Here is a 26,991-nt window from a genome sequence, read left to right on the forward strand (position 1 = left end):
TCTGGTTGGTAACTGTGTTTTATTAGTGCGCAGAAGCGCAGCACAACAATCACATCACAGACAACGAAGCGAACTGCTAACTCGTTTTTTCCCTGCTGCATGCTTTAGCAGAGCATAATCAACACACTGACTTCACACAGCTCTTTCGCCTTTCTCTCGCCCCTCTCTCACTCGGTGTCTTTCTCTGATACTGGTGGCAGATTGAGAGATCTGATACAGCTCTGGTTAGCACTGGTGCTCAAAGCCCTCCGGCTGTTTCTCTTGCATATTTTGGCACGGTCCTCTTTTTGTTTAAGAGACGAGAGAGTTTCTGTTATTCAGACACTCAATACTGTATAATTAACAACAGAGACGGCATCACACACAACAACAACACAAACATTAATACGGGAACATCGTAAAGTTAATTGGTTTTTGCTGGTGTGAGCTTGGTCTCACCTCTCTTGGTATTTGTGTGTTTGTGTGTTGGCATATTAATGTGTGTTTATGTCTTTCGATGGTCATGTTCGACCTCCACCGTACCAGATCAAGGCCCCCAAAAGTTCCCTCTCTGGCCTTACAATGGCTTCCTTGCGGCGTAATGTCTCTCCATTGAGTCCTTCAATGGATTCTGAGATGTCCACTCAACATTCGCTTCTGGTTCTCACCGTCTTGCTGTGGTACTTAATCGGAAGTCCCCAGCGTCTCATAAGATAAACGTCGAACACATATAACATCCCTGGTTCAAGTTCACCGACCACCGCTGTTGTGACCGCCCGACGTGGGTTCAACTCCTGGAAGTACTTACAGAGGACTCTCTCATTGGCAGGACGGGATTCTGGGTCGATGCAACGATCCGTTGAGGTGTGCTTACTGTCAAGTGGGACCTGCCTCCGATAAACGCAATAGAGACTCCGCTCTTCGGTCCCCATCCAGGCCAGAGTGACAGAGTTGCAGGTCCTCAACTTGTTGAACGACTTAATCTGTAGCGTGGTGGGAAACACCGGCACGGCTCGACGGTGGTACGCCGATGATGCCTGCATTTTCAGACAGAATTTGGATTTGCTGGAATCGCCTTTAGGGATCGCCAACGAGGAACCTGGAGCCAAAGCCTGGAGCTGGATGAGGTACGACGGGGCACCGTGCAACCATATCTGGGCAAGCTGATGTCCCACCTCTTGAGACGTCAAAGTCCGTCCTTTGCTTAAGACAGTGACCTTGACTTTACTAGTGCCGTTGCAGGTGTGCAAAGTAAGGAGGCCATTTTGTTGCCACCCACGAGGTTTGAATCGAAACTGATCCCCCTGTAGATTGCTTGCGTCCCCGTTTAGGGTGACCCATTTGACTTGGCCTTCCCGTAAGGATGTGACGGCCGGACGAGCTTCCTCGTGCGTGCGGGTGAAAGTTCCGGTGTAGGCCGCACTTGTGCCGTTAACCCTGTCCACTACGAACACGTCGAAGTAGTACTGCGTATCCGGAAGCAGGTCTGAAACCGTGCAGACACTTTCAAAGTCCCTGCAAACACATCCAGGGTCCTCAAACTTGTCATTCGTGGATGATTCGCGATCCCCGAGTGCATCCGGTTGCCGCCACCACCAGTCTTTAATTGTTGCCCACACAACTTCCTTGCTTTGTTTGTCCCGTCTCTGTCTCTTCTGCACACTTTGTATTTCCTTTCGGATTCCCTCACGAGCAGCGCAAAGACTTCGATAGTTGTGTTTGTGGTTGACTAAGACGCAATATTCGTGGTGTGGCCGATGACCATCTTTAACAACTACGGATGAGCTTGGTGCCCAGTTTAAGGTGACGCTGGTCATGCCTACCCCCAGAGTGTGCACTCTGGGGTCTGACGGCAGTTCCGGGAAAGCTCCCGAGGGACCAGGACCTTCATGGAGGTACACCGACACCTGCGTGTCCTGTTCGTTTGATTTCAGCCGCAGGATGTAGATGGACGCCGGAGCGTAGGCAGGACCAGTGTAGGTGTCTACGGCGTTGCCGGTGTAGGTGTAAATCCTAACCTCTCTTCCAGAACCTCTCCACCAAACCTCAGGCATGCTCTTCTTCGAGCTCCCTGCAGAAACGAAGCATTACAGATCAAGATCAATCGTACTCAAAAGACGGCTCTAATCAAAAGCGAGCTAAAAACATTTGGGCGGCATGCACGGATAAGCCTGTTTTTCATGCAAACCATCATTACTTTTGTCGGCACACTTTTAGAGGGAACGTTTGGTAATCAAAGTGAATAATTTAAAGGTGTAGATGGGGACCCCTGAGTTCACAGTCTAAATGATTTATATGTCACTTTATGACTTTATAATGCTGCTTTGCCTGCCAGACTAACTCTTCATTTCAGTACATGCGCATGATTACGAAAGCAGAGTGCAGAATTGTAGACACCATAAAATGCAATGCAAAATCAAATCAGTAGGATTATTCTGGTACTGTTAAATGCATGAAGCAAATGTGTCTTCCAAATATTAATTAACATAATTGCTAATTGTGGAATACTTTTTGCCTCAGAATAGCTTGAACATGCATTATGACTAGCATTATGAGTAAAAAATATTAATTTAATTTTAACATTTAAAGATGATAACGTCTTGAAAAAAAAATCCACAAATTTTGTATGCAAATTGTATAATATCCAAGGTACACATTTCTAGTAATTGTACAGTTAATTCAAGTTTTTTATTTCCAGAAAGCTTTAGAATATTTGTCCTTTACCGAAAAAGTAATATATAATTTAATAAGAAGGGTTATATTGACCTATTTTTGTAAGATGTAAGATTTTGCTTACATCTTCCTTGTAAATATATTTTCTATTTTATTAAAGAATTTTCAGAGGTAAATCAATAACAATTGCAATTTTATCAATATTTCAAGTGTTAATTATGATTTTTGTTTAATTTTTAATCCAACTTTTCTTTGTAAAATGCAAACAGTTGATCATACTGATTTCAAACTTACGGATTCATTAGTTTGAATATATATTGTACCAAACACTTTTAGCTGATAATTCAGTATACTTTATTTTTGACAAAACATCCCATGTTTCGGTAGTGACAGTAATGTTTTAGTAGCGACTGCAACACATTACAGTAACACACATACTAAAACACTACTAAAATACTAAAAATGTACTGAAATTTTGTTTATTTACCCCAAATAAAAGATTATGTGTTCCCTTTTGTCACTACCAATACAATAAAGACATGTTTCGGTCGTAGCAATTTTAGATACTTTTGAACCTAGCTCAAAGATGCTAATCAGCATATGGTTAGCTAGCACAGTTCTGAACAGTTGTACACATATAAAAACTAAATGTTATGGAATAATTATAGAAAAATGGTGTTCAGTAGTGACAATCTTTAAAGTTACACACATATTTTTCATATTTTGAACACATTTACCTCAAAATGATGGGTCCTATCTACTCATCGTGTAGCTATGAGAGAGAGTGACACATAAATATTTCCTGACCATAAATGTAGGGGTGGCCCGGGTTAACCTCGATTTTTTTCTTTGTCAGCTCTCAAGACCTAATTATAACCTAAAATGTTAACAAACAGACTCTTACTGTAAAGTGTTACTAAAAATTTAAATTAGAAACAGACGTCAATGTTTATCCACCCAGACTGCGCTTGCATATGTTGCATCTCTTTGTTTCTGTTTGAAAATGTTTTTCTTTCTTGTCTTCGCTCTGTCAGGGAAACAGCCTGGAGATTTGGAGATGGATAAGAGGAGAATCTTATGTCCACAGAGGCCCTAAAGCAACACAACAGCAGTTTTACACCTGCTAATTAAATCAGTGAGCCTCAAGCGACTGCTTCGCTTCTTCATTAAAGCCTCTGAAGGGATGTAACCCATCCGCCCTTTGGATACAAAATCCCTGAGTTGTCTGTTAGCCCTGGTTAGGTCTATGCCAGCACTCCCCAAACACAAACACACACACTTGTACGTGTTTGCATGCATACACAAATATACCTCCAAGCAGACACAAGTCCATGAATAAGCATACATAGACACACAAACTCACAGTGTGCTTTCTTAGGCGGTTTATCCTTCAGGGTCCGAACAGCCAAGCTCCATTCGATGGGCACTGCACAGGGGCTCACAGTAACGGACAGCAAATCGGCTTTCTTCTTTAGTGTGAAATACAGTCTGGAACACAGATCAATATCTGTATGTATTAGACACAGCAAATATGACATGTTTGCTCTAATTATTCATAACAGCTCTAAATCTATTTTTATATTACATAAATTAACCATTAATCATAAATTAATTGCTCAAACAGTCTCCTTTAACAATTTCCACCAGTAAAACCATGTCTCAAGAGAATCTAATTCACTCTATTTATATTCCTCATCTCTCACAATGTGGCTATATTTCTTATTGTAAACTATATATATAATGTGAGGTCAAAAGTTTACATACACCTTGCAGAATCTGCTAAATGTTAATTATTGTACCAGAATAAAATACAAAATGCATGTTATTTTTTATTTAGTACTGACCTGAATAAGATATTTCACATAAAGGATGTTTACATATAGTCCACAAGAGAAAATAATAGTTGAATTTATAAAAATGACCCCGTTCAAAAGTTTACATACACTTGATTCCTAACACTGTGTTGATACCTGAAAGATCCACAGCTTCTTCTTTTTTTTTGTTTTAGTGATGGGTGATCGTTGTTCATGAGTCCATTGTTTGTCCCGAACAGTTAAACTGCCTGCTGTTCTTCAGGTCCCACAAATGTTTTGTCTTTTCAACATTTTTGTGTACTTGAAGCGTTTCCAACAATGAGGACAACTGAAGGACTTATATGCAACTATTACAGAAGGTTCAAACGCTCATTGATGCATAAGGACACAATGCATTAAAATCAGGGTAAATTTAACTTATTTTGTCTTCGGGAGAACATGTATGTAGCTTCTGAAGGGCAGTACTAAAAGGAAAAATGTACACATCTTCATTCTGTTCAAAAGTTTACACCCCTGGCTCTTAATGCATTGTTTTTCAAGAATTTGTGGCACTTAAGGTATTTTTATGAAGAACAGCAGGCAGTTTAACTGTTCAGGACAAACAAGGGACTCATGAACAACATCACTAAACAAAAAACAAACAAACAAACAAACAAAAAAAAAAAACAGCTGTGGATCATTCAGGTAACAAAACAGTACTAGGAATCTTTTGAAACTGGGTAATTTTTATAAATTCAACTATTATTTTCTCTTGTGGACTAATATGTAATAGTCTTTTACATGAAATATTTTATTCAGGTCAGTACTAAATAAAAAATAACATGGATTTTGTATGCTCCCTTTTATTTTGGTCAAATAATTAACATTTTGCAGATTCTGCAAGGTGTATGTAAACTTTTGACCTCAACTGTAAGTCCTGGAACCCACTAGACGATTTTCAAAATTTGTTTTGGAGCACACTAGCTTATAGATAACCTTAACTTTAACTTTAGATTTCATGGGGACTTTAAAATCAACTTTAAAATCTTCACGTGTGTGGCCAGCCCTCAGCTGCAAAAATATCTTGTTACAAAATCATTGTATTTCTGACATCAGAAACCCAAAGACTTTAACACATGACTGCCCACATTTATGAGTAAACGCCTATTCAGCGTTCAGAAACTTGATCCACTCAGTCATATTATTATTTTTAAACACCAGAGTAAAGATAAGAGTAAAATATAAGAATGTCCAGCCAATCTTGCTGTTCTTGGCTCTGACTTTTTTTCGTCGGAGGAGATATTTTGAGAAATCTGTTTTTTTCATACAATGGAATCGAATGGTTGCCAAAAGTATTTGGTTACCAGCATTCTTCAAAATATCTTTTTTTGTGTTCCACAAAGAAATGCATACAGGTTTAGTACAACATGTGTGAGCAAATAATGACAATATTTAGAATTTGATCTATATACTTTTATATAGAAGGGTCAGAGAGAGAGTGAAAAAATTGGTCAATTAAAGCTAAATGTGACCCTGCACCACAAAACTAGTCGTGAGGGTCAATGTTTTGATTTTGAAATTGAGATTTATACCGAATAAATACGCTTTTCATTGATGTATGGTTTGTTAGAATAGGACAATATTTGGCTGAGACAACTATTTGAAAATCTCGAAGCTAAGGGTGCAAAAATATCAAAATATTTGAGAAAATCACCTTTAAAGTTGTCCAAATTAAGTTCTTAGCAATGCATATCACTAATCAAAAATAAAGTTCTGATACATTTACAGTAGAAAATGTACAAAATATCGTCATGGAACATCATCTTTACTTAATATCCTAATGATATTTGGCATAAAAGAAAAATCACTACTTTTGGCCCATACAGTGTATTTTTTGGCTATTGCTACAAATATACCCGTGCTACGTAAGACTGGTTTTGTGTTGCTTTCGTCAACGAAAATTAATATCGTCGTCAACGAACCTTTATCACGTGACGAAAACCAGACGAGACGAAACGAAAATGCTGGTCATGTGACGATGACTATAATTAAATGTTTAATGCAATATCGTTGACGAATAAAAACGAGACTAAATGTGGTTTACAAAATAAAAACTATGCTAAAATGTCTCTTCATTTTTGTTGACGAAAACGAGACGAAACGAAATGTTATAACGTTAGATTGATGTGCGCATGCCCAGTAGCCAGAGCTGTATTTTTTTTTTTTAATTATTTTATTATTATTATTTTTTTAGCCAGAGCTGTATCCCTTCTAGCCTAACGGTGCGTTCACACTGGCACGTAGCGAGCGGGACGAAGCGAGCGTTTTCAATTCATTCATGTGGAAGTTGAGCGTAAACGGTCGCGTGGTGCATTTTGGGATTGGAAGCGTTGCGGAGAAAGCGTTGAGAGCGGCTGAGAGCGTCAAAAGGTTGGGCATTCCTCAACTTTATGCAAATTTCGAGCGCAAAACGCCGGCGACAACCAATCGCTGTGAAGAGTAGGCAAGGGAAGATTATGACGCGTGTTTTCGAAACTGGTGGATTACTGAGCTGAAATCACATATGATTGACAAAGTCACGCAAAAGTAAATGCACTTTGCATGCTTTCATTACATGCCAGTGTTCAGTTTGCGAACCGCCGTTAAAAGAAGACAATGGAACATAAATAGGGTGTGAACATTGTTTTTCAGAGGTGTGCTCAGCCCTAAATTAGACACTCCCCAAAGCAGTGGCGTTGTAGCGTTGCTAGCGGCACTGAGCGTGGATTTGACGCTGTAGTGTGAACGCACCGTAAACCGCAGGCGACGTCACTTTCTCAAGCCCCACTCGCGGCATTATCTAGATAGACCACTCACTATCGCAAGCCGTTTTAGCATTTAAACCTTTGTTCAGACTATCCATAACTATATTTGCAGATATCTCTAATTGTATTTTGACGAGTGATAATTATAATTTGACTAGTCAGAATGACAATTAGAGATATCTGCAAATATAATTGCACTAGTAAGAAATCGGATTTAAGATATCTGTAAACATATTTTGACTAGTCAAAACTCAATTTAAGATATCTGTAATGGTGTTATAGATATCTTTAAAAGACGCGTCATATATCCGCAAAGGTAATTAGAGATATCTCTAATTCCGTTTCGACTAGTCCCAAATATATTTGAAGATATCTGCATTGTATTTACTCCTAGTCGAATCTCCTGTTGCGTGACGTGAAACTACGTTTCCTCAGCACCGCCCACAGTCAGTGTTGCCAGATTGGGCGGGTTTCCGTCCAATTTGGCTTCTTTTGATCGGCTTGGACCGGAGAATAAGGCATTGGGCGGATAGACAAAATTTGGGCTGCTTTAAAAAAAAAAAAGCCCAATCAGCCGCTTTTTATTTCGCTTTTATCATTAGTCATGTTATTTTAATATGTTCGAGCTCAAAGTATCACAGTAATATAATGTGTAGTGCAGTCATCAACTCATTTTTGCTTAGCGCAACCCTAACTGGTTTAGTTTAACAGAGACCTGTCAATCAATTTACGTCTTTGAGATGTGATGACTTGTGAGTAACGGGGTTTTGACGCTATAACGGGCAAGATTTTGAATATGCAGCTCATTTATTCATTTTAAGTAATTGCGATGGCAAAGTGGCCTAAATGATTACACGATAAAAAGTCTAAGTGACTCGAATCTCACATCGTGGATTATACGTGGTGAGAGATGAATAGAAGACTTATAAATATAATTGTAACTGAAATAAGAAAACAATTTAATGAACAGTTAATAAAAAATAAAAAAACTGAATATGGGAATGATGAGTCAGAAGATCTTTTACACCGTCCAGACTACTCTGGTAAACTTGGCTTTGGCTGCTGGACTAAACAACAGTTTATGTTCTGCATATTTTGCATTATGTTCTGAAATGTGTACTTCATGAAATACATGCTCTGTCTGAAGATAAGGCACAAGACAAGGTTTAGCACATTATTGTTGGTAATTGTTCTTATTATTTTATTTTTTTCTGTTCTATTATCATACAGTATACATCAATGAATAACGCATTTTTGGCTGTCGTGGGTGTGTGCATGAACGTAAATGCCAGCTACATAACATTTGTTTCTAATCACTTTATTGTGCACTTTTTGCACAGAAATTTGCATATTTTTACTGTGGACATTGAAAATGATGCATGTGTTTTTCCAAGGGTTAAAGTCATCGGTTAATTGACCTTATGCACGGAATACTTCATTGTTTAGTCAAGCCAGCTAAGTCATTTCAGGTCAACTGTACTGTACCGTAATATGAGCGTACTTTGGTCGTTTTCTCTACATAATACATTCACGATCGAAGAAAAGTGTTGTTTATCTAAGAGGACTAAACGTCCATGTTTCAAGAATGACAAATGCCAGTTTAAAAAAAATTCGCGAGTAAATCGGCTAAATATGCGCGAGTCAAGATTACATTTTTAAAAGATTCAATTTTATAAAGTATTTCAAATTCCTATCGATTCTTATTGAGTGCATTATTTAATTATTATCCCATAAATATTTAACATATTTGTAGTGAACTATATTAGTATTTAAATAATTCACCCTTATAGGCTGTTTGTGTGTGAGCTTAATGATTTTCTGCACTTGCTATACTCTATACTTAAGGGTGGTAAAAGTAATACAATTTATTATACTAGTAATTTTATAATAAATCGAAAAGCAAGACGTCTTGAAAATAGAGGGAGTTTGAAAGGCAGCTGCATAATAAATAGCCTAATCCTCTGCTGCCATCTATTGGTTATGTGCGGTAATTCCATATTATTTTAGCCAAAAAAAGACGTTTTCTGTGAAAAGTCATTTTTTTCCGATGCGGTTTTTATGAATGAAAAGTGAGTCCTTGAAGTACATTTTATTTCACAGCTGTAGAGTTAGAAAATAATAAAAGATTTTAAAAATTTGTTCATGACTATGAAGGCAATTTAGTGATTATCTTGAAGAGAAATATCGCTAGCTAGCTAACGTTAGCGTAAACACATTATGATGGTGTTTAGCTGTCAGCATTTAAATGTAAAACTATGAAGATAGGGAGAGTACGGGATTGCCAGGCTCCGCATTTAAATTATTTAGCTATTTAAATTATGTTGTTAAATAAAATGAAACTGAATTTTCATGCCGCTTACATTGTTTATAATGTTGCAATTATATTTTTTCTCAGTTTCTGATAAGAACGAGGCAGTAGATGAGTCTCACGAGTGTACACCTAAAATATAACACGTGTAAAATGAGCTTCAGCTGAAGTTTACGAGCTGGCTTATCTTTATGCGGAAGTTCTAAAGAACGCTCCGTGCATAAGGTCAATTTCCACTTTGAAAAGATTTTTGGACATTGTAAGCATATTTTTTTGTAAGCATATACTGTTTTGATCCATATTCCTGTGAAATTGATTTATCTTTATTTTATTTTGTCATTATTCTTTTTTTAAAGAGATAAAAATGGTCCTTATCAACCTTGACATGGCAATACAATTCTATCACATTATTTTGGTGAGCTTTTGGGCTGGAAATCGTCAACCCGATCTGGCAACACTGCTTAAAGATTAAGGCGGGGCTTAGCAAAGGGGTGGCTTGAGTACACAATTAAGATATCTATAAAATAATTTTGACTAGTCAGAATGTTAATTCTAGATATCTACATTCAAATTCTTCCTAGTCACAAAGCTGAATGCGGATATCTCCAAAGAAAGATCCTCCTAGTTGAAAATCTGATTGAGATATCCAGAATTAAATTGCAGATATCTTTAAATAAGTTTTGACTAGGAAGAATTCCAATTCAAGATATCTCTAATCAAGTTTTGCCTAGTCAAAAATCCAATTCAAGATATCTACAACTGTAATTCGACTAGTAGTAAATTATTTACAGATATCTACAAATGTATTTGTGGATATCTTTAAAAATGACGAATTAAAGATATCTCCAATTGAATTACGACTAGTAAAAAAACAGTTAGAGATATCTTGAATTATAATTTGTACTAGTGGCAACTCAATTAGAGATATCTCTAATTTCATTGTCACTAGTAAAAATGTAATTAGAGATATCTCTAATTAAAGTTCTGCCTAGTGAAAATTCATTTATAGATATCTTTAATTACAATTTCTACTAGTCAAAACTCATTTGTAGATATCTGAAAATATTTTCCAATGGAAGTTAATGGAACAATATGGCTAGTCATAAAAGCATTAGAGATATCTCTAATGGATATTACGACTAGTCAAATTAACATTGTAGATATCTTCAATGCATATTATGACTAGTCACAATAACATTGTAGATATCTTGATTGCAATTATGACGAGTCAAAATTGCAGGATAGATATCTGGAATTGGAATTATGACTAGTCAAAACAGAATTATGACTAGTAAGGAAAAGTGTATTTTATGCTAAAACGGCTTGCCATACACTCGCGGCATTATCTAGATAGAAGACGACTACAAACGAAGTTAAGTCTGACACAGATAAACGGACCGATGGCCGGCCAGCTGGGGTTCGTCTTTGGGAGAAAAAGAAGAAACGACATTTCTTCGAAGCGTTCCCCTCAACTCTATCGTAAAAAAGGTTCATTATTCAAAGCTTTTCAACACGTTGTACACTAATGACATCTTGTGGTCAAAGGTGGAAAAAGTTTCTTTTGCGTCCCAGATGCCCAAGCGATTTTTGGACAGTTGCATAAAATAGATCAATTTGTGCTACGAAAACCATAAGAAATATTTTACTTACTCAAGGTATAAATGAATTAATCTGTAAATAAACTTATAAAAATATAAGCATGATTCGTGTTGGCACAGATGATCAAAGTAAATTAAGAATACTGTTAAGCTGACTAATATTATTATTAATTAGAAGTGCTTGTGAAGCGGGGATTACTACAAAATGAACATGCACAAACTACACATGTACATATTTATTCGTTATGATTTATTCCTAAAAAGTGAATTGAAACACTTGAAACCTGCGCAAGGGGCTTGTTATTTGATTTTGTTGTAAATTCAAATTAGAGCTTCTTCCATGTCTGGAATGGATGTATTCTTGAGCCTATAAGGCAGGGTTCCCCAAATCTTACCCTGGAGGTCCAATGCGCTGCAGAGTTTAGCTCCAACCCTGATCACACTCACTTACCTGTTATTCTCTAATGATCCTGAAGACCTTGATTAGCATGCTCAGGTGTGTTTGATTAGGGTAAGAGCTAAACTCAGCAGGAAAATGGATCTCGAGGTCCAGATTTGATGATCCCTGCTATAAGGTAACAATAATATAATAAGATAACCTTGTTTGAAATGGGTTTGGCTAAATGAAAACATTGGTTTCGTCTATACTACTAGGTACTTATACTATATTGACTGGGTTAAATAAAATTGCATTACTAAAAAGAGACTAAAATTTTTATTGACTAAAACTAGACGAAAATAGTCATGGGTAATTCTGACTAAAATAAGACTAAAATGCTCAGACTTTTAGTTGACTAAAGCTTGACTAGACTAAAAAGAGTATGAACGTGACTAAAACTAATAAAAACTAAAATGACAGCTTCACACAAAGACTAGACTAAAACTAAAATTAAAACCGGCCGCCAAAAACAACAGTAGGGTCACAAATGATGACTGTTTTGGAACAAAACAATGCACTTCAGGGAAAAAGAAATGTAATTCTAAATAGTGTGTGACTAATTAATTGTATGATTAAATAACATGCCGCAGAGCTTCCTTGGGGACTGTTTGACTGCTGTTGTTTGCCCTGGTTGATCTGCTAATGAAGGTGAGGAGAAACAAAAGCAGTGACTCCAGAATGACTGATCTCCGATAAGCTTCTATCGATCCGTCGCTGTCGTTTAGATATGCATCTCCACAAACCCTAATGTTTACAGATCACAGCTGATGCCAGGTGCAGCATCACTGTAGCGTGCTCCGCTCAGGCAGGAAACACATTCACTCCCCCTCTGCGAATAACATCACACTGGGCAGAATCTGGTGAACCTCCCTCGGTGCATTCTGGTAACACCAGCCATTTGGCAACCGCCACTTCCTCTGACCTTGAAACCCTGCCTTCAGTCAATGGTTTTCTGCATCTTGAACTGCTCATTATATTATTACTATGGAAATAGTCAGACATTAGATTTAAGACTCAGCGTTTGTTAAATGTGATTTGGATCTCTTATTTGCATGCCGCTGGCACACCGGCATGGCACATTATCATATTATTGATTTCATTCTTCTGGTAATCAGGTTTAACTTTGACCTTGACAACAACAAAACAAAGGGTCATGGATTTAGTTTGAGGCAGGTACACTTCAGGTGTGTCCATCCCTTATCCTTTTAATGCCATTTTTAGTACAAGATTTGTATGGAAGGCACAGTTACAATCTTTTAATAGATTAATTAATTTGATTTATGATCAGCGGCTCCTGCCCTGCGGCTGTGCATTGAAACTCATTCTGCTCTTCCCTCGCTTTCTCTCGTTCTCGCGCTCAGTCTGAAGCCTGACACCACCTCTGTTACGGGTGAGGGAGCAGTTCTCACTGTGATTCTCACTGGCTAGTGTTGCTAATGGAAAAAGAAAGCTGCAATTTTAGCTGCTTGAATTTAGTGGGTTTGATAGAGTGGAAACTGGGAAATCTGTGGCAAAATTTTAAGCCGATTAACAAGAATCAAACAGACAGGAGGAAATAAGTGACTAATTATTAATTATTGATTTCAGAATGTCACAAAAAGAGCTTGTGTTGTTATGTATCTTAAGGGGAGACACTAGTCAAAAATGCTGTTTTTTCATGCACCTATCAAGTTTGAGATAAAGTGTTTTTTACAGACTAGTGGAAAGAAAACATCCAGAAAACCCTGTTAAGAGTCTCTTTTATAGCACTTCATTTTTCTCAAAATTAGTTTTTTCTTCTACATAAGCCATAAATCTCTACTTCAGTAACACTTACACACACCAAACTTTACATTTTTTTTCCTCAAAAATAGTAAAAAAATGTATACTGTTTCCTGTCCGTTCTAATTTTTTTCCTAATTATGGTATGATGAAATGAGATACCCAAAATTTTTCATTTGACTCTAATATGTCAAGAATTTTGAAACTGGCAGTTTTTAGATTTTTATACTAGAAATGTATGCAAATTAGCACATATTTCATCAAATAATGCCTCATTTGCATATTTAAACCTAACATTTTAGAAAACTTGCAATACAAAAAATGCTTGCAATTATCAATGTAATCAATCAACTGGGTAAGTAAGGTGATAACTATTAGTTTTTTTTACCCTATTCACCTGCAGTGTCTCACCTTAAGACTAGTTAATGTATTAACTAATATGAACAAACAATTAACAATACATTTATTACACTATTTATTACTCTCAGTTAATAAAAATGCAGTCGTTCATTGTTTGCTCTTGTTACAAACACAACTTGTGATTTTAATAATGCATTAGTAAATGCTGAAATTAACATGAACTAAGATTAATAAATGTAGAATTTTATTCATTCTTAGTTCATGTTAACTAATGTAGTTAACTAATGAACCTCATTGTAAAGTGTTACCATAATAATAATAATATCAAAATATATATAATTCTATTAGTATACCATAATATATATATATACTTAATATTTTTTCTACACAGCTATTTATATCCCATTGTGGCCTCCTGGGTGTTTGAAACGCCAATACTGGAGAGGACAGATATCAGTTTGTTGTGATTTTCAGACAAGACTAGTCCCTGCCAAGTGATCATGCAGAATAAGTGATCTCTCTGGGGGACTACAATGTTGGTTTAAACTCTTGCACTCTTTCATTTCTTCTCTACTGCAGTTAGAAACAGCAAAACATACACAATCTTTGTTTTTATTTCATTCTTTTCTTGAGCCATTTTAGTGTACCTGCCTCTTAGTGGAGAAATTCTTCATTCTATATATTTTCCACTGTCAGTATGTGTGTTTTTTTTTTTTTTTACCTGCGAGCACGTCCTTTAGGCAGATGTACTGGTGTGACTCTGTTTTCACTCAGCCATGTTGTAGGGTGTAATGTCACTTCATTTTCAGGTGCTAGGGCATGGATGGTGCCGGGACCAGAAAAGAGGGCCACGGCCAGGCAGAGACACCAGGAGTGAGCCATCCTTGTCCTACACAAACGGCCGCTTGCTTGCACTTGCCTGAAAAACAGAGATTGCTAGTTCAAACGAGGTAAAAGCTTTTATAATTTTCTTTTAAACCTCTTTTGATAGAATATTACATTGAAAAGCAGAAGGATGGTTTTAAAGGACAACAACGGTTTTCCTAACTTTTTAATTTGATAGAACTACAGTGGTCAGTTCTCCCTTCATATACACACTTCTCATACTTAGTATGTACTAAATTTGATTAAAGGGAACCCTGGGTATTAAGACTTGTATGGCTTAATATAACGTAAATGATGTCTCTTACTGAAATTTGTAGTAGAAAACCCATGAAAGGTTTACGTTATTTAAAAAACCCACATCGTTTTATACATATTTTAGACTATGGGGAGCACCATTATTGTCACACCCCCGGACTTTCATGTTGGTTTCTCCCATCAATTCCCACCGCAGATCTGAGTGTTTTGGTTTCTCCCTCATTGTTGTCACCTGGATGTTGGCTCTGTCGGTCTTTGATGTTACCACTCCGTGTTCCTGTGTCTGCCTGTTTTCCATTGGATTTATTAAATAATTTTATTTTTATTACGTCGTTGTTTGTGTGTTCCTGCCTGAATCGTGACAGAAAGACCGACCAATACAGTTATTTTTGCGTGTTCACCTCCGTTTTGTTTCCAGTTTGTTTTTTCCAGTCTTTTGTTTCCGTCGTGTGTTTTCTATGGATCCCCTACTCCGTCCGGAATTTATCCTTCTTCGGCTGAAGCAGGGGGAATTACCGCTCGAGGGCTACACGTTGATGTTCCAGCTCGTAGCTCATACCACCTGCTATCCGGACGACGCAATCTGTGCGTTCTATGACGCAAGCCTCAACGCGTCATGCAGAGCGCCGTCGTCCGAGGACGGCCCTCGAGCGGACTTCGCCGCGTTTGTGGAGTGGACACTGGCGAGAAACAAACCCTCGTTTCCCACCCGTTCCCAGGAGAACCTCGTCAGTGTCACTCCAGACCCAGAACCCAGCCAGCCACCCTGACCCGCGGATTACGAGCCTGAGCCCTTCGTAGACGGGAAGCCTGAGCCCGGAGCGACAGCAGTATGGAGCGCGACAGGGTCATAACTTCCGACCAGGTGCGAGAGCCGGCCACTACATCTGCGATGGTGGAGTGCTTCGTGGAGCAAGAGAGGGCGGTAGAGAGCCCTGCCCACTGCACCACCACTGGGGGTGAGCATGAGCACAACTCTGGGGACTTAATAGACTTTGTCACGGAAATACCTGTCTGCCTGGATTTCCCACCCACCCTCCCTCTTCTGTCTATGCCTGAATCTCCGCTGGTTTCGTCCAGCCATCCTGTATCTCCGCTGGTTCCGCCCAGCCTTCCAGAATCCCCGCTGTCTTCTGTCTGTCCCCTTGCTCACACTCAGCCCACCATCTGTGCAGTGGGTTCGCCGCGGGTCTGCCAGTCTCCATCGGTGTCATGGCTGGAGGATCCCTCACCATCGCCTCCAGCCTCAGAGTCCTGGACTCCGCCTCGGCCCTCCGACCCTGCGGCTCCACCCCGGCTCTCTGCTCCCTCGTCTCCGCCGTCGCCCGTCGGTCCTCCAGCTCCACCGGGCTCCATCGTCCCTCCGGCTCCGCCCTGGTCAGTCGTCACCCCACCTTCGCCTCTGGACTCTACTCCTCCGGCTGTGCCTCGTCGCTCCGTCCCACTGGCTTTGTGGACCTCCTCCCTCCCGCGGGCACAGCCTCGGCCCTCTGTCGCTCCGGCTCCGCCGCGGACCTCCGGATCTCCATCTCCGCCTTGGTCGCCAGAGCCTTGGGTTCCGCCTTGGCCCTCCGGATCCGCGGTGTCGCCCAAGATCATCGGCTCTCCGTCTCCGCCTCAGGCTCTCCCACCACCTGCTCCGCCTCCGTCGGTCGGCCCCATGGAGTCGTCAGCCTCTCCTCCACCATGGCTCCTCCCTCCATTGGCTCCACCGTAGGATTACATCATGGCTGCGGCCTGGGTCACACCTGGCTCCTCCTGCTCCAGCCTCCTCCTGTCACCTCCTTGGCTCCTCCCTCCGTCATCACCTCCATGGACTATTCCGTCACCACCCTGGACTCCATCTTGTGCCCTCCTCCCGGGAGTCTGTCCTCCACCAAAGCCCCCTCCTAAGACTTTGTGCTGTTTTTTTTTTTTTTTCCTGTTTGTCGGCACGAGGACGTGCCTTCCGGGAGGGGGAGGTAATGTCACACCCCCGGACTTTCATGTTGGTTTCTCCCATCAATTCCCCCCGCAGATCTGAGTGTTTTGGTTTCTCCCTCATTGTTGTCACCTGGATGTTTGTAATCAGTCTGTCTATTTAAGGTGTGTGTTTTCCCCTGCATTCTGTCGGTCTTTGATGTTACCACTCCGTGTTCCTGTGTCTGCCTGTTTTCCATTGGATTTATTAAATACTCTTATTTTTATTACGTCGTTGTTCGTGTGTTCCTGCCTGAATCGTGACAATTATTTTCATGACTGGAAATAAAATACTGATATGATGCCACATATTGCGGCTTGTAGTGTTAATTTTTAGTCTAAGGGCAACAAGAGAAGCAATGTAAGTTTTCACTGCTTTCCTGGCGATAAGAAGAACAGAAAAGAATGGGAATGTGCCTGTGGCTAAATAAACCTTCCTAAAGACCTGCGTCTTTGTTCTCTACACTTTAGCCCTGATGCCTTAGAGGCTTTTAGTAGACCACAGCTACTGAAAGATCTTACAAATGGCAGAGACAAGAAATGCTAGATGCCATTCTGTGAGGATGTAAACATGCTGACACTTATCATGGTGTCGCAGCCACCGAAAGAGTGGATTTAACTTGGGTGTTTAGACTCCTTGTGGGGGAAAAGCGATAGTACGGCATTTGGTTTAAGCCTTCGCTTATGTCCATCTCTACCTGCAAGGTCTTTCAGTAGCTGCAGTCATTGTATCAGTATTTTATTTTCCAAGTTGTGTTTTGGTAAAAATAGCAACCATTTCACATCATAATGGCGCTCCCCCATAGTCCTAAATATGAATAAAATTATGTGGATTTTTAAATAAAGTAAATCTTTCATGGGATTTCTACTACATATTTCAGTACGAGGCATAATTGTTGTTATATTAAGCCATACTAGTCTTAAAGACTTTAAAAGAAATGTAAGAACTTTTTAAGATCTGAGCATGTTTGCACTGTCCTTTGACCAGTGATGAGAGTAACAGCGTTATAAATAAACAGCATTACTAACAGCATTATTTTTTTTTTTAGTAACGAGCAATCAAACGAATGACCCTGTTACACCATTACCATTACTAGCAATAAAATGTGGTGTTGCTATCATTTTTACGTTGCGCTCTTTTTCTGAGGTAAGTTTTGGCTTATTCTTCTCAGTGACTCTTCCAGAAATGAAAAGTAGTTGAGATGAACTTGATGAATGTTCACGTTTTTTTTACAGAGTTCATGTGGGCGTTTACCTACATGGGCGTCTCATGTGTATGTTTAAAGTTTGAAAAGTGGAGCCGCTTGTGGGAGTGATTATATTAGAGATGAGTTTAGATGGGAAATACTGGAGCTCGCGTTGGTATCATATGGATTACTTTATCAGAGAATATTTTTTGTGACTTACTTTACTTACTTCATTTTAAAGTAGACATTTCAAGATTTCTAGACATATATTTCTCATTTCTGTGAGGCATGTATTCGAGGAGAATCCGGTTGTTTTATTTACGTGTCTGTGAAGAGAGGAGACTGAGACGGCAGAGAACGCACCCTGTTTATTTTATAAAAGTACATTGTTTTCTTGTAATTATGCTATACACAAATAAAAGTAGACTCTTTGTAGTCAAAATGACAGAATATTTTAGTTGTTTTCGCAGTCATCTAGAAAAAATCGAGACAGACTGCACCGGTGCTGTCTTCGACCCCAGAGGGTTAACAATGTTAACAATGGGATGTTTTTCATGTCTGCAATTTTTAAGCGACCCCATAACGTGATATTTAGCCCCTGGAAGCTGTCTCTTAGATTGTCCCACAGCAACATTAAAATAGTGTAGATTAGCGTACAATCTTTTATTCATTTACCATATTTAATATTGGGACATCCAAGTTATTTGACATATTTAAACATTTTTTTTTTAAGTAACACAATAGTTACTTTTCTTGGTAATTACTTTTGTAATGATGTAACTCACTTACTGACTCAGTTACTATTTGTGAGAAATAACTAGTAACTAAAGCTAATTACTTTTTTTTAGTAATGTGCAACACTGCCTTGACCCCTGACATACTAACAGCAACACTGTTTGAAAAATGTGCAAAACTAAGGTATAATTTCCGAAAACACTACTGATATTCAGAAAAGAAGTAAAAATTTTTGGTATAGCACTTGAAGACATCTGACTCACAGTTGTCTGCCATTTACGTTTTTTAACATTTAGAAACTGATGGTCCACTGGTTGCACACTTCACAATCTCCGCAGACGCAATGTGTCATTCAGATATTGTTCACCAGCCACCGTTCGACTCATTTGGCATACTATTTATTACAGGAAAAACACATAAGCTTACAGACTGAAGTGAAAAGCTGATTTACCGTATCTTGTCAGTCAATCCATCTATTTAGATTACAAACGGCTCACGCTTGGCTTATGAAAGCTGCAAGACAAATGAGGACATCTGGAAGTTTCAAAAGAGCTGATCATTCAGCAGAATTTCGACTTTATCTCATTTCACAAAGTGTAAATCCATCATACTTAAAACATCTGCCTTGTCCTTGATGTGAAAGTTGGAGATAAACTGCCAGCTTTAAATTAAAATTAAGATTAAAATCTTCTAAAACCTGTCAAAATCCAACTCTGACGGCTGAAACTCACATTCCCAGGCAAAATCCTGGGAAGATCTGCACTCGGGGCTGATGTGTTAGATGACAGTGCTGTTATTTATCTCCCAAGGTGCTGACAAACTGACTTGTGTTTCTACCGACATTCAGCACAAAGGTTATTCATTACGGCTGACAAGCGAAGAACAGAGCTATCAGTCAATCAGTTGATTCTCACACTCCATCTGTTGTGAGGGCAAGATGAGAGAGAGGGAGAGAGAGGGAAGAAAACGCGAGAGGACGAGAGAGAGAAGTTAGCCTCATCCCAGCTGATGATTCATTGATAGCGGGAAACATTTGCCTTTATTCAGAGAGAATTATTTATATGAGCAAAGAAAATTTGCTATCCGCTAACACTCAGTGCTCTCCGCTTTGACACTCCACACAGAAGCGAGAGCGGCACTTCAGTGATGCCTGGCAAACACTCACTTGAATCTGTCTCTATTTTTAACAGGCGACATCAAATTGGTTTACCGTGGAAATATAATTCAACTCCTCTCATTATGTACGAACAGCAGGCTGCTTTGCTTGTATAAAAATCCATCGACAAAAAGAACAAAACCGACCAAAACAGCACCTGGAGGTAATCTGAACACCGCCGAGCGGCGGCTGTGGGGGAGAGTTGAGGAAGTTTGAAACTCTTCAGATGTTCAATCGGTGTTTATCTGCAGCTGATGGGCCCAGTGATGTGAGTTCACGTCCCCGGGGAGAGAGAGACTGCGATCAAAGCCGTCATGCTGAAAAGTGTCCCCATAACAACACGCATGGTTGTCGCTGGGGAAACGTTGCCCCGTAGATCGGATGACAGGCGGCGGAGTGAACGCGCCTCAGACGCGACGCGCTCTCTCATCACACAACCTCTGCTCTGATTATGACTGCTGAACAGGCCCTCATTAGAAACAGAAGAGAAGGATGGAGGGGGTGGAAAAGAAGGATGCAAGGAAAGTGTGAAGGGAAGAGAGAGAGAGAGAGAGAGAGAGCGAGATGGGAGCGGGAAAATGTCCAGGAAGATGAAGAGAGGGATTAAGAAAGGTGAAAAAAAGACAGCGAAGGTGAGAAAGAGAAAAAATGAGGTAAAAGGGAGAGTGAAGGAGGGAGGAGCCGAACAAGGGCGTAGGAGGTGAGAGAGAAAGACGGGAGGAGGAAGGGATGGAAGGAAGTGTAGAAAGAAAATGGAAGACAAATTTGACACGTCCACATAAATACGCGAAAAAGCTGGGTGGATAGTCATAAAACCTCCATGTAGGTCTTACGTTTGGGTGTATTTTCCACCAAAATCAAAAGAACTAAAAATGTTTATTTCCATTAAAAAAAGGTAAATCGTCATTATTGTAATGCAAACAATAATTATATATTTTTTATATTTTTTACATTTATATTGTTTAAATATTTTTCAATTCTTGAAATATTTACATGATTTAATTACTTTTTCGAAAGTGGTGTTTTTCGCTTTTTTCATTTAATAAAAATATAAAAAATGTGTAACAACAACAACAACAACTGTATTGCAGTAATGAGAATTGCCTTTGAGAATAAAGGGAGTGGGATGCCTGGACTCTTCATGGTAAAATATAAAAATAATTTGTGACCCTGGACCACAAAACCAGTCTTAAGTAGCATGGGTATATTTGTAGTAATAGTCAGAATGATTGATTGTTCTTTTTTGCCAAAAATCATTAGGATATTAAGTAAAGATCATGTTCCATGAAGATATTTTGTAAATGTCCTACCGTAAATATATCAAAACTTAATTTGTGATTAGTAAAATGCATTTCTAAAAACTTCATTTGGACAACTTGGACAGCAAGGCAATTTTCTCAATATTTTTCTTTCCTAACAAAGGATACGTTAATGGAAAGCTTATTTATTCAGCTTTCAGATGTTCTATAAACCTTATTTTCAAGAAAGTGACCCTTATAACTGTTTTTTTTTTTTTTTTTTTGGGCCAGGGTCACATTTTATAATGCAAAAATATGAATTGTCTTAAAGTAGGCCGAATTCTTTGATCTAAAAAATGCTGGGTTAAATAAATGACCCATAAATTGTCCATAAATGAAATATCCATCTGAATGTTAAATAAATAAGCTTTTCATTGATGTACTGTTCATTAGGATAGGTCAATATTTGGACGAGATACAACTATTTGAAAATCTGGAATCTGAGGGTGCAAAACAAAATCTAAATATTGAGAAAATCACCTTTAAAGTTGTCCAAATGAAAGTTTTAGCAATTTATAAGTTTTGACATATTTATGGTAGGAAATTTACAAAATATCTTCTTGGCACAGGATCTTTACTTAACATCCGAATTATTTTTGGCATAAAAGAAAAAGCAATAATTTGACCCAATGTATTTTTGGCTATTGCTACAAATATAACCATGCTACTTAAGACTGGTTTTGTGGTCCAGGGTCACATATGGCTGGCCTAAAATGAACTAAAAATAGGTTGTAAAACAAATAAATAAATAAATAAAATTTACTGTAGCTGTTTCATCAGATCTATATGCAAATATAATATATGTACATATATTAAATGTCCATATATGAAACATATTGTGATATAAAATAAAAACATATCAAACCTATTAGAAATTGGAAAAATATTATATATTAAAATATATATCTAGCCCATACAAAATGTTTATATATGTAATATTTATGTATAAGTAATACAATTTTGCACATATATATTTTGCACTATTTAAAATAGCTGTTTCTATTTGAATATATTTTAAAATGTAATTTATTTCTGTGATTTCAAAACAACATTTTTAGCATCATTACTCCAGGCTTCAGTGTCACATGATCCTTCATAAAGCATTCTAATATGCTCATTTGCTGTTCAAGAAACATTTTTATTATTATCATCAACATTCAAAACAGTTAAGTAAATAAATAAGACCCAGCACTGGGTAAAATGTGGATTGAGCGTTTACCCCTTGGGTAATTTTATTTAACTCAACAATTGTTTACTAGAGAGAACAGCAATAATCAAAACATTAAGCAATTTAAAAATGTTTATTATTTAATAATTATTTATTCAACTGATTAATACATGTTCATTTATTGAACATATTAATAAATGCTAATTTCCAACCTAGTTTGGGTTCATTTTAAGCAAGAAATATAGTAATAAAAAAAAAAAAACTTGAGTTAAATAAAACAACCCAGAAGCTTGGTTTAAACATTTAACCCAACCGCTGAGTCAAAACAACCCAATAACTGGGTTTGCCCATATATGACCATTCACATTTTCACGCTGTCTTTATAGTACACCGTCTGTTCGTTCAGTAAATCTCGCACCAATTTTATTTCTTTCTTTATCTCTCAATCTCTGTTTACTGTGTTCGGCGAGCTCGTATTACTGTACACACTCTCTCTCTCGCTCTCGATTTGTTGGAGGGCTTGTTGATGGCGTTGGTGGCTGTGGTGTCATGTGACACATGCTCTTTGCAGGGGTCCTGACTGCTCCCAAGGGAGCCAGATATAAAAGAGAGAGAGAAAAAAGGGAGAGAGGTGGAAAAGAGAGACAGAAAGACAGAAAAGGACTCCAAACTTGAATGGTATAGAATGAAAACTGAGAACTCATGCAAAGATGTGGGCCGTAGGGGGGCAAATAGACAGAGATGTGCTCAGACGGAGAGAAAAAGGGTCTAGTGAATGACTGAGGGAGAAATATATGATGGCCATGAACTCAAGATCTAATTGTCGACTTCAACAAGTCAAGTAACACTAATTGCTTTGTCTTTATTTCCTTGCTGTCTCTGTCTTGCACTCAAAATTGAATTCAATGTACAACGCTACTTAAGGAGGATATGTTATCATAAAATTTAACAGAATTCTACTTTTTATATATTTTTATAGGCTGTATTTTACATTTTTATATATATTTTTAGATTTTATATTACTATAATATTTATATTATAAGATTTGAATGTTGTCACATTTATTCAATGCTATCAGATTTACATCATGTCTATTGTTTTTTTGTTTTTTTTTCAGATATTGTGATTCAGTTCGAGTTTCATCCACACTATGAGGAGTTTGTGAGCTGTTCTGGATTTCCCTGAAACTGAACCACCATCCCAAACCACAGACTATCTCACGGCTGTACTTATGGGCTATTTAGTGGTCAAAGAGACATGAGTAAAGACACACGCATCCAGAAAGAGGGGATGATCCCAGTCTCATGTAACAAAGTGATGGGGCAAAGAATCTATCGATTGAAGAAAAAGGTCTTCCATTTTACTAAACATGTCTACTTTTTATTCTACAAAGCAACTTGCATTTAAAATGCACAATTTATTACTTTATGTCTTCACAGAGAATTGAACCCATGACTTTGGAATTGCCAGCACCATGCTTTACTAGTTGGCATGTAATCACAGACACACAAACGTGCAATCGCATGTACTTACCTCAGCCAGCGCTCAGGACGTTCACTTTAAAGAAAGCAAGCAGGAGAGGTGAAGAGGAGCAGAAGTAAATGGGTCTGATGTCTTCTGCACTGGTGCTCAGAGTCACAGAAACTCCCCTGTCCTGCTGGAGTCCTGAGGATAGAGGGAAAGAAAGAAAAAAAAAGAAAAGCCCTCCCACCCTCTCCTCTCTTCTTTCTCCCTTATCCTCTTTCTTCTCTCGTTTCCTCTCCTTTTCTCTCCTCTTTTCTCTCCCCCCGACCCAGATCGGTGCAGTCTGATAACTGAGGCGCGCTAGTCAAACAGACACATGCGCATGTGGACTGTGTGTATGTGAGAGAGAGAGAAGAGATAGATGATGGATGGAAGGATGGAGAAAGTCTCTTGGTGAAGGGATGTCGTTGGAAGAGGGGTGGTAGTGTATGTGTGTGTGTGTGTGTGTGTGTGTGTGTGTGGAGTAATTACTGAGAGAATTGGGGAGGGTGTTTGGAGATGTGTGTGTGTTTGAAGATTACATAGGGATGTGTTAATTACATTTGGGGACCTACACCAAAGATCATTTCCATTAATTCTCATAGAAACCCAAAGCATAAACATCATTACAAACAGTAAAATAACTGATGTCCTTTTAGTTTTCTTGGTATTTTTATTGACAGAAAAAAAAAAAAAAAAAAATATATATATATATATATATATATATATAATTTTTTTTTTCTGTCAATAAAAATCAACTTTATTAATCCCTTTATTAAAATCTTACTCCTTTTATAAAAATTTATTGTAGCTGTTTCATCGAATAAAACCTGTTAGAATTGGAACAGTATTTCATATTAAATTATATATCTAGCCCATACGTATGTATATGTAATAAATATTTGGACATATATGTCATGTTTATGTATAGATCCATCCTAAAACCCATTAATATATGTTAATACTATATAAGTAAATATAAAAGATAGGCTTTTATGTATTAAAAATTATTACAAAATAATTGTTTTTGTATATATGTTGTTTTAATAAAGTTAAATAATAAAATATATATTGTTGACATACAGTAGTTCCTACATGTAATACTATGTTAAAAACATATACATATTATTATATATATACAGTCGGGTCCGGAAATGACACGGGCTTCTCCCAGAAGATAAGACGACAATGTACAAGAGGCATCATACCCTTTGCAAACTGTCACAGTCTATGGGAAAATCCAAAGTTCTATACCATTCCAAATAGTCCAAGCTGTTCTAAAGCATCCTAATTACCCTGATTCATTGGGAACAGCTGTTTTAATCAACTCAACAGGTGATAAACAGAAGCTCTCTGCTGCTGGTTTGTGGACAGTCAGGGAACCATGCAGGGAACCTAATCACAGTATGGCACCATGAAAAAGGAGCAATACATCAAAATTCTCAACAACAACATCAGGCAGTCTGCAGAGAAACTTGGCCTTGGGCACCAGTGGACATTTCAGCACGACAACGACCCAAAACACACAGCAAAAGTGGTGAAGAAATGGTTAGCAGACAAAAACATTAACGTTTTGCAGTGGCCCTGCCAGAGTCCTGACTTAAATCCAAATCAGAATCTGTGGAGGGAGCTAAAGATCAGGGTGATGGAAAGGAGACCCTCCAACCTGAAAGAGTTGGAGCTCATCGCTAAAGATGGATGGGCAAAAATACCAGTGGAGACATGCAAAAAGCTGGTCAGCAATTATAGAAAGCGTTTGATTGCTGTAATAGCAAGGCCTTTCTATTGATTATTGAGAAGGATATGAATAATTTTGGACATGCCATTTTTTGTTCAAATGTAAATAAAAGATGAGTAATAATTTTTTCCACAATGATGCCTCTTGTACATCGTCTCTGGGAGACATCTGTGTCATTTCTAATCAAGAAAAAACTTGCTGGTTAAATAAAAGTAAGTTTAAGTCAGAATTTGCCAGGGATATGAATAATTTCAGGCTTGACTGTATATATATATATATATATATATATATATATATATATATATATATATATAGACCATTTCAAGGATGTAAACAATAACAAGCGCGTTGGAACGTTACTGCGCATGTCCGGTCCTGAAACATTTCCGGTAGCGCTATTTCTTCTCCGATCTGTCAATAGGAACATATTCTTTTAAAATCTAGCGAAAAAGCTAGTTAAGGTAAAAAAGCTGCTCATTAACTAATCGATGCTGCGTGCGTGTACACGGGAGATTGCTAAAAGCATATCACATGAACGGAAATATTGTGAACATTTATTCGTACAATGGATGTCATCAGTCTGAAGCAAGCAGTGCAACTTACTTCATGTTTTGTTCCCAAGATATCCGGAGGTTGTTCGTGATTAATTTACTTGCATTGCGTGGTCAGTCTGTATTTCTGTTTAAATATTTGTTTTCATTAGTACATTACTTTTCACAATACATATCGTTCCAAACAACGCTAAATGTATGCTATTAAACTAAGCGCTCGATGCTATTATTACGTGTTGAATTCATTTCAACATGTGTTCAACGTTAGTTTGGTCAAGTTTGTTGCTGTGGAACAGTGCAAGTGGAGGGTATGAATGCTCCGAGTCATCATGTGATCACAAATAAACAAGATCGTCGCAATTCAATGCTGGCTAACGTGTTTTACATAAACCTGTATATCTGCAGATTAATAAATGCACACACAAACACACATAAAGCATTCATATATGTTTTTATGCACGTATTTACTGTTCACACCCACACAAATTTTATATATATATATATATATTCATGTGAAAATGAATACTGGTGTAATGTAAAGGCTGATGCTAATTCAGCTTTGCACAACATATTTTTTATAATAGAAATCATTTAAATAATTAATCATGTTAATAAACATAAAATACTTATTTCAAAAACATAAAAAAACTACTTTGTCCAAACTTTTGACCAGTACTGTATATAAACAAAAAGCATTCTCTCACTTTCAACTGTTTTTATTTCCAGCACATGTATTGATATGTAAATATTTGTATGAACATAAAATGCTTCAACAAATGAAACAACAACAACTGAAACAACATTTGAACTGAAATGGAGTACAAAGGGGGAACAAATATCA

The 26,991-nt window shown here is 37.9% G+C and overlaps 1 protein-coding gene across 1 annotated transcript; it reads right to left on the reverse strand.

Annotated features, from left to right (window-relative positions):
- ndnfl (neuron-derived neurotrophic factor, like) lies at positions 1 to 24,121 on the reverse strand. Its single transcript, XM_073827421.1, has 4 exons — positions 23,892 to 24,121; positions 14,437 to 14,634; positions 4,016 to 4,140; positions 1 to 2,050 (listed from the first exon to the last, which is right to left on the reverse strand). Exons 2-4 carry the CDS (start codon positions 14,595 to 14,597, stop codon positions 624 to 626), a joined length of 1,713 nt encoding a protein of 570 aa, XP_073683522.1. The 5' UTR covers positions 14,598 to 14,634; positions 23,892 to 24,121; the 3' UTR covers positions 1 to 623.
- Between the last annotated feature and the right edge of the window lie 2,870 nt (positions 24,122 to 26,991).

This window comes from Garra rufa, chromosome 21 (assembly GCF_049309525.1).
Source record: "Garra rufa chromosome 21, GarRuf1.0, whole genome shotgun sequence".
NCBI classification, from domain to species: domain Eukaryota; kingdom Metazoa; phylum Chordata; class Actinopteri; order Cypriniformes; family Cyprinidae; genus Garra; species Garra rufa.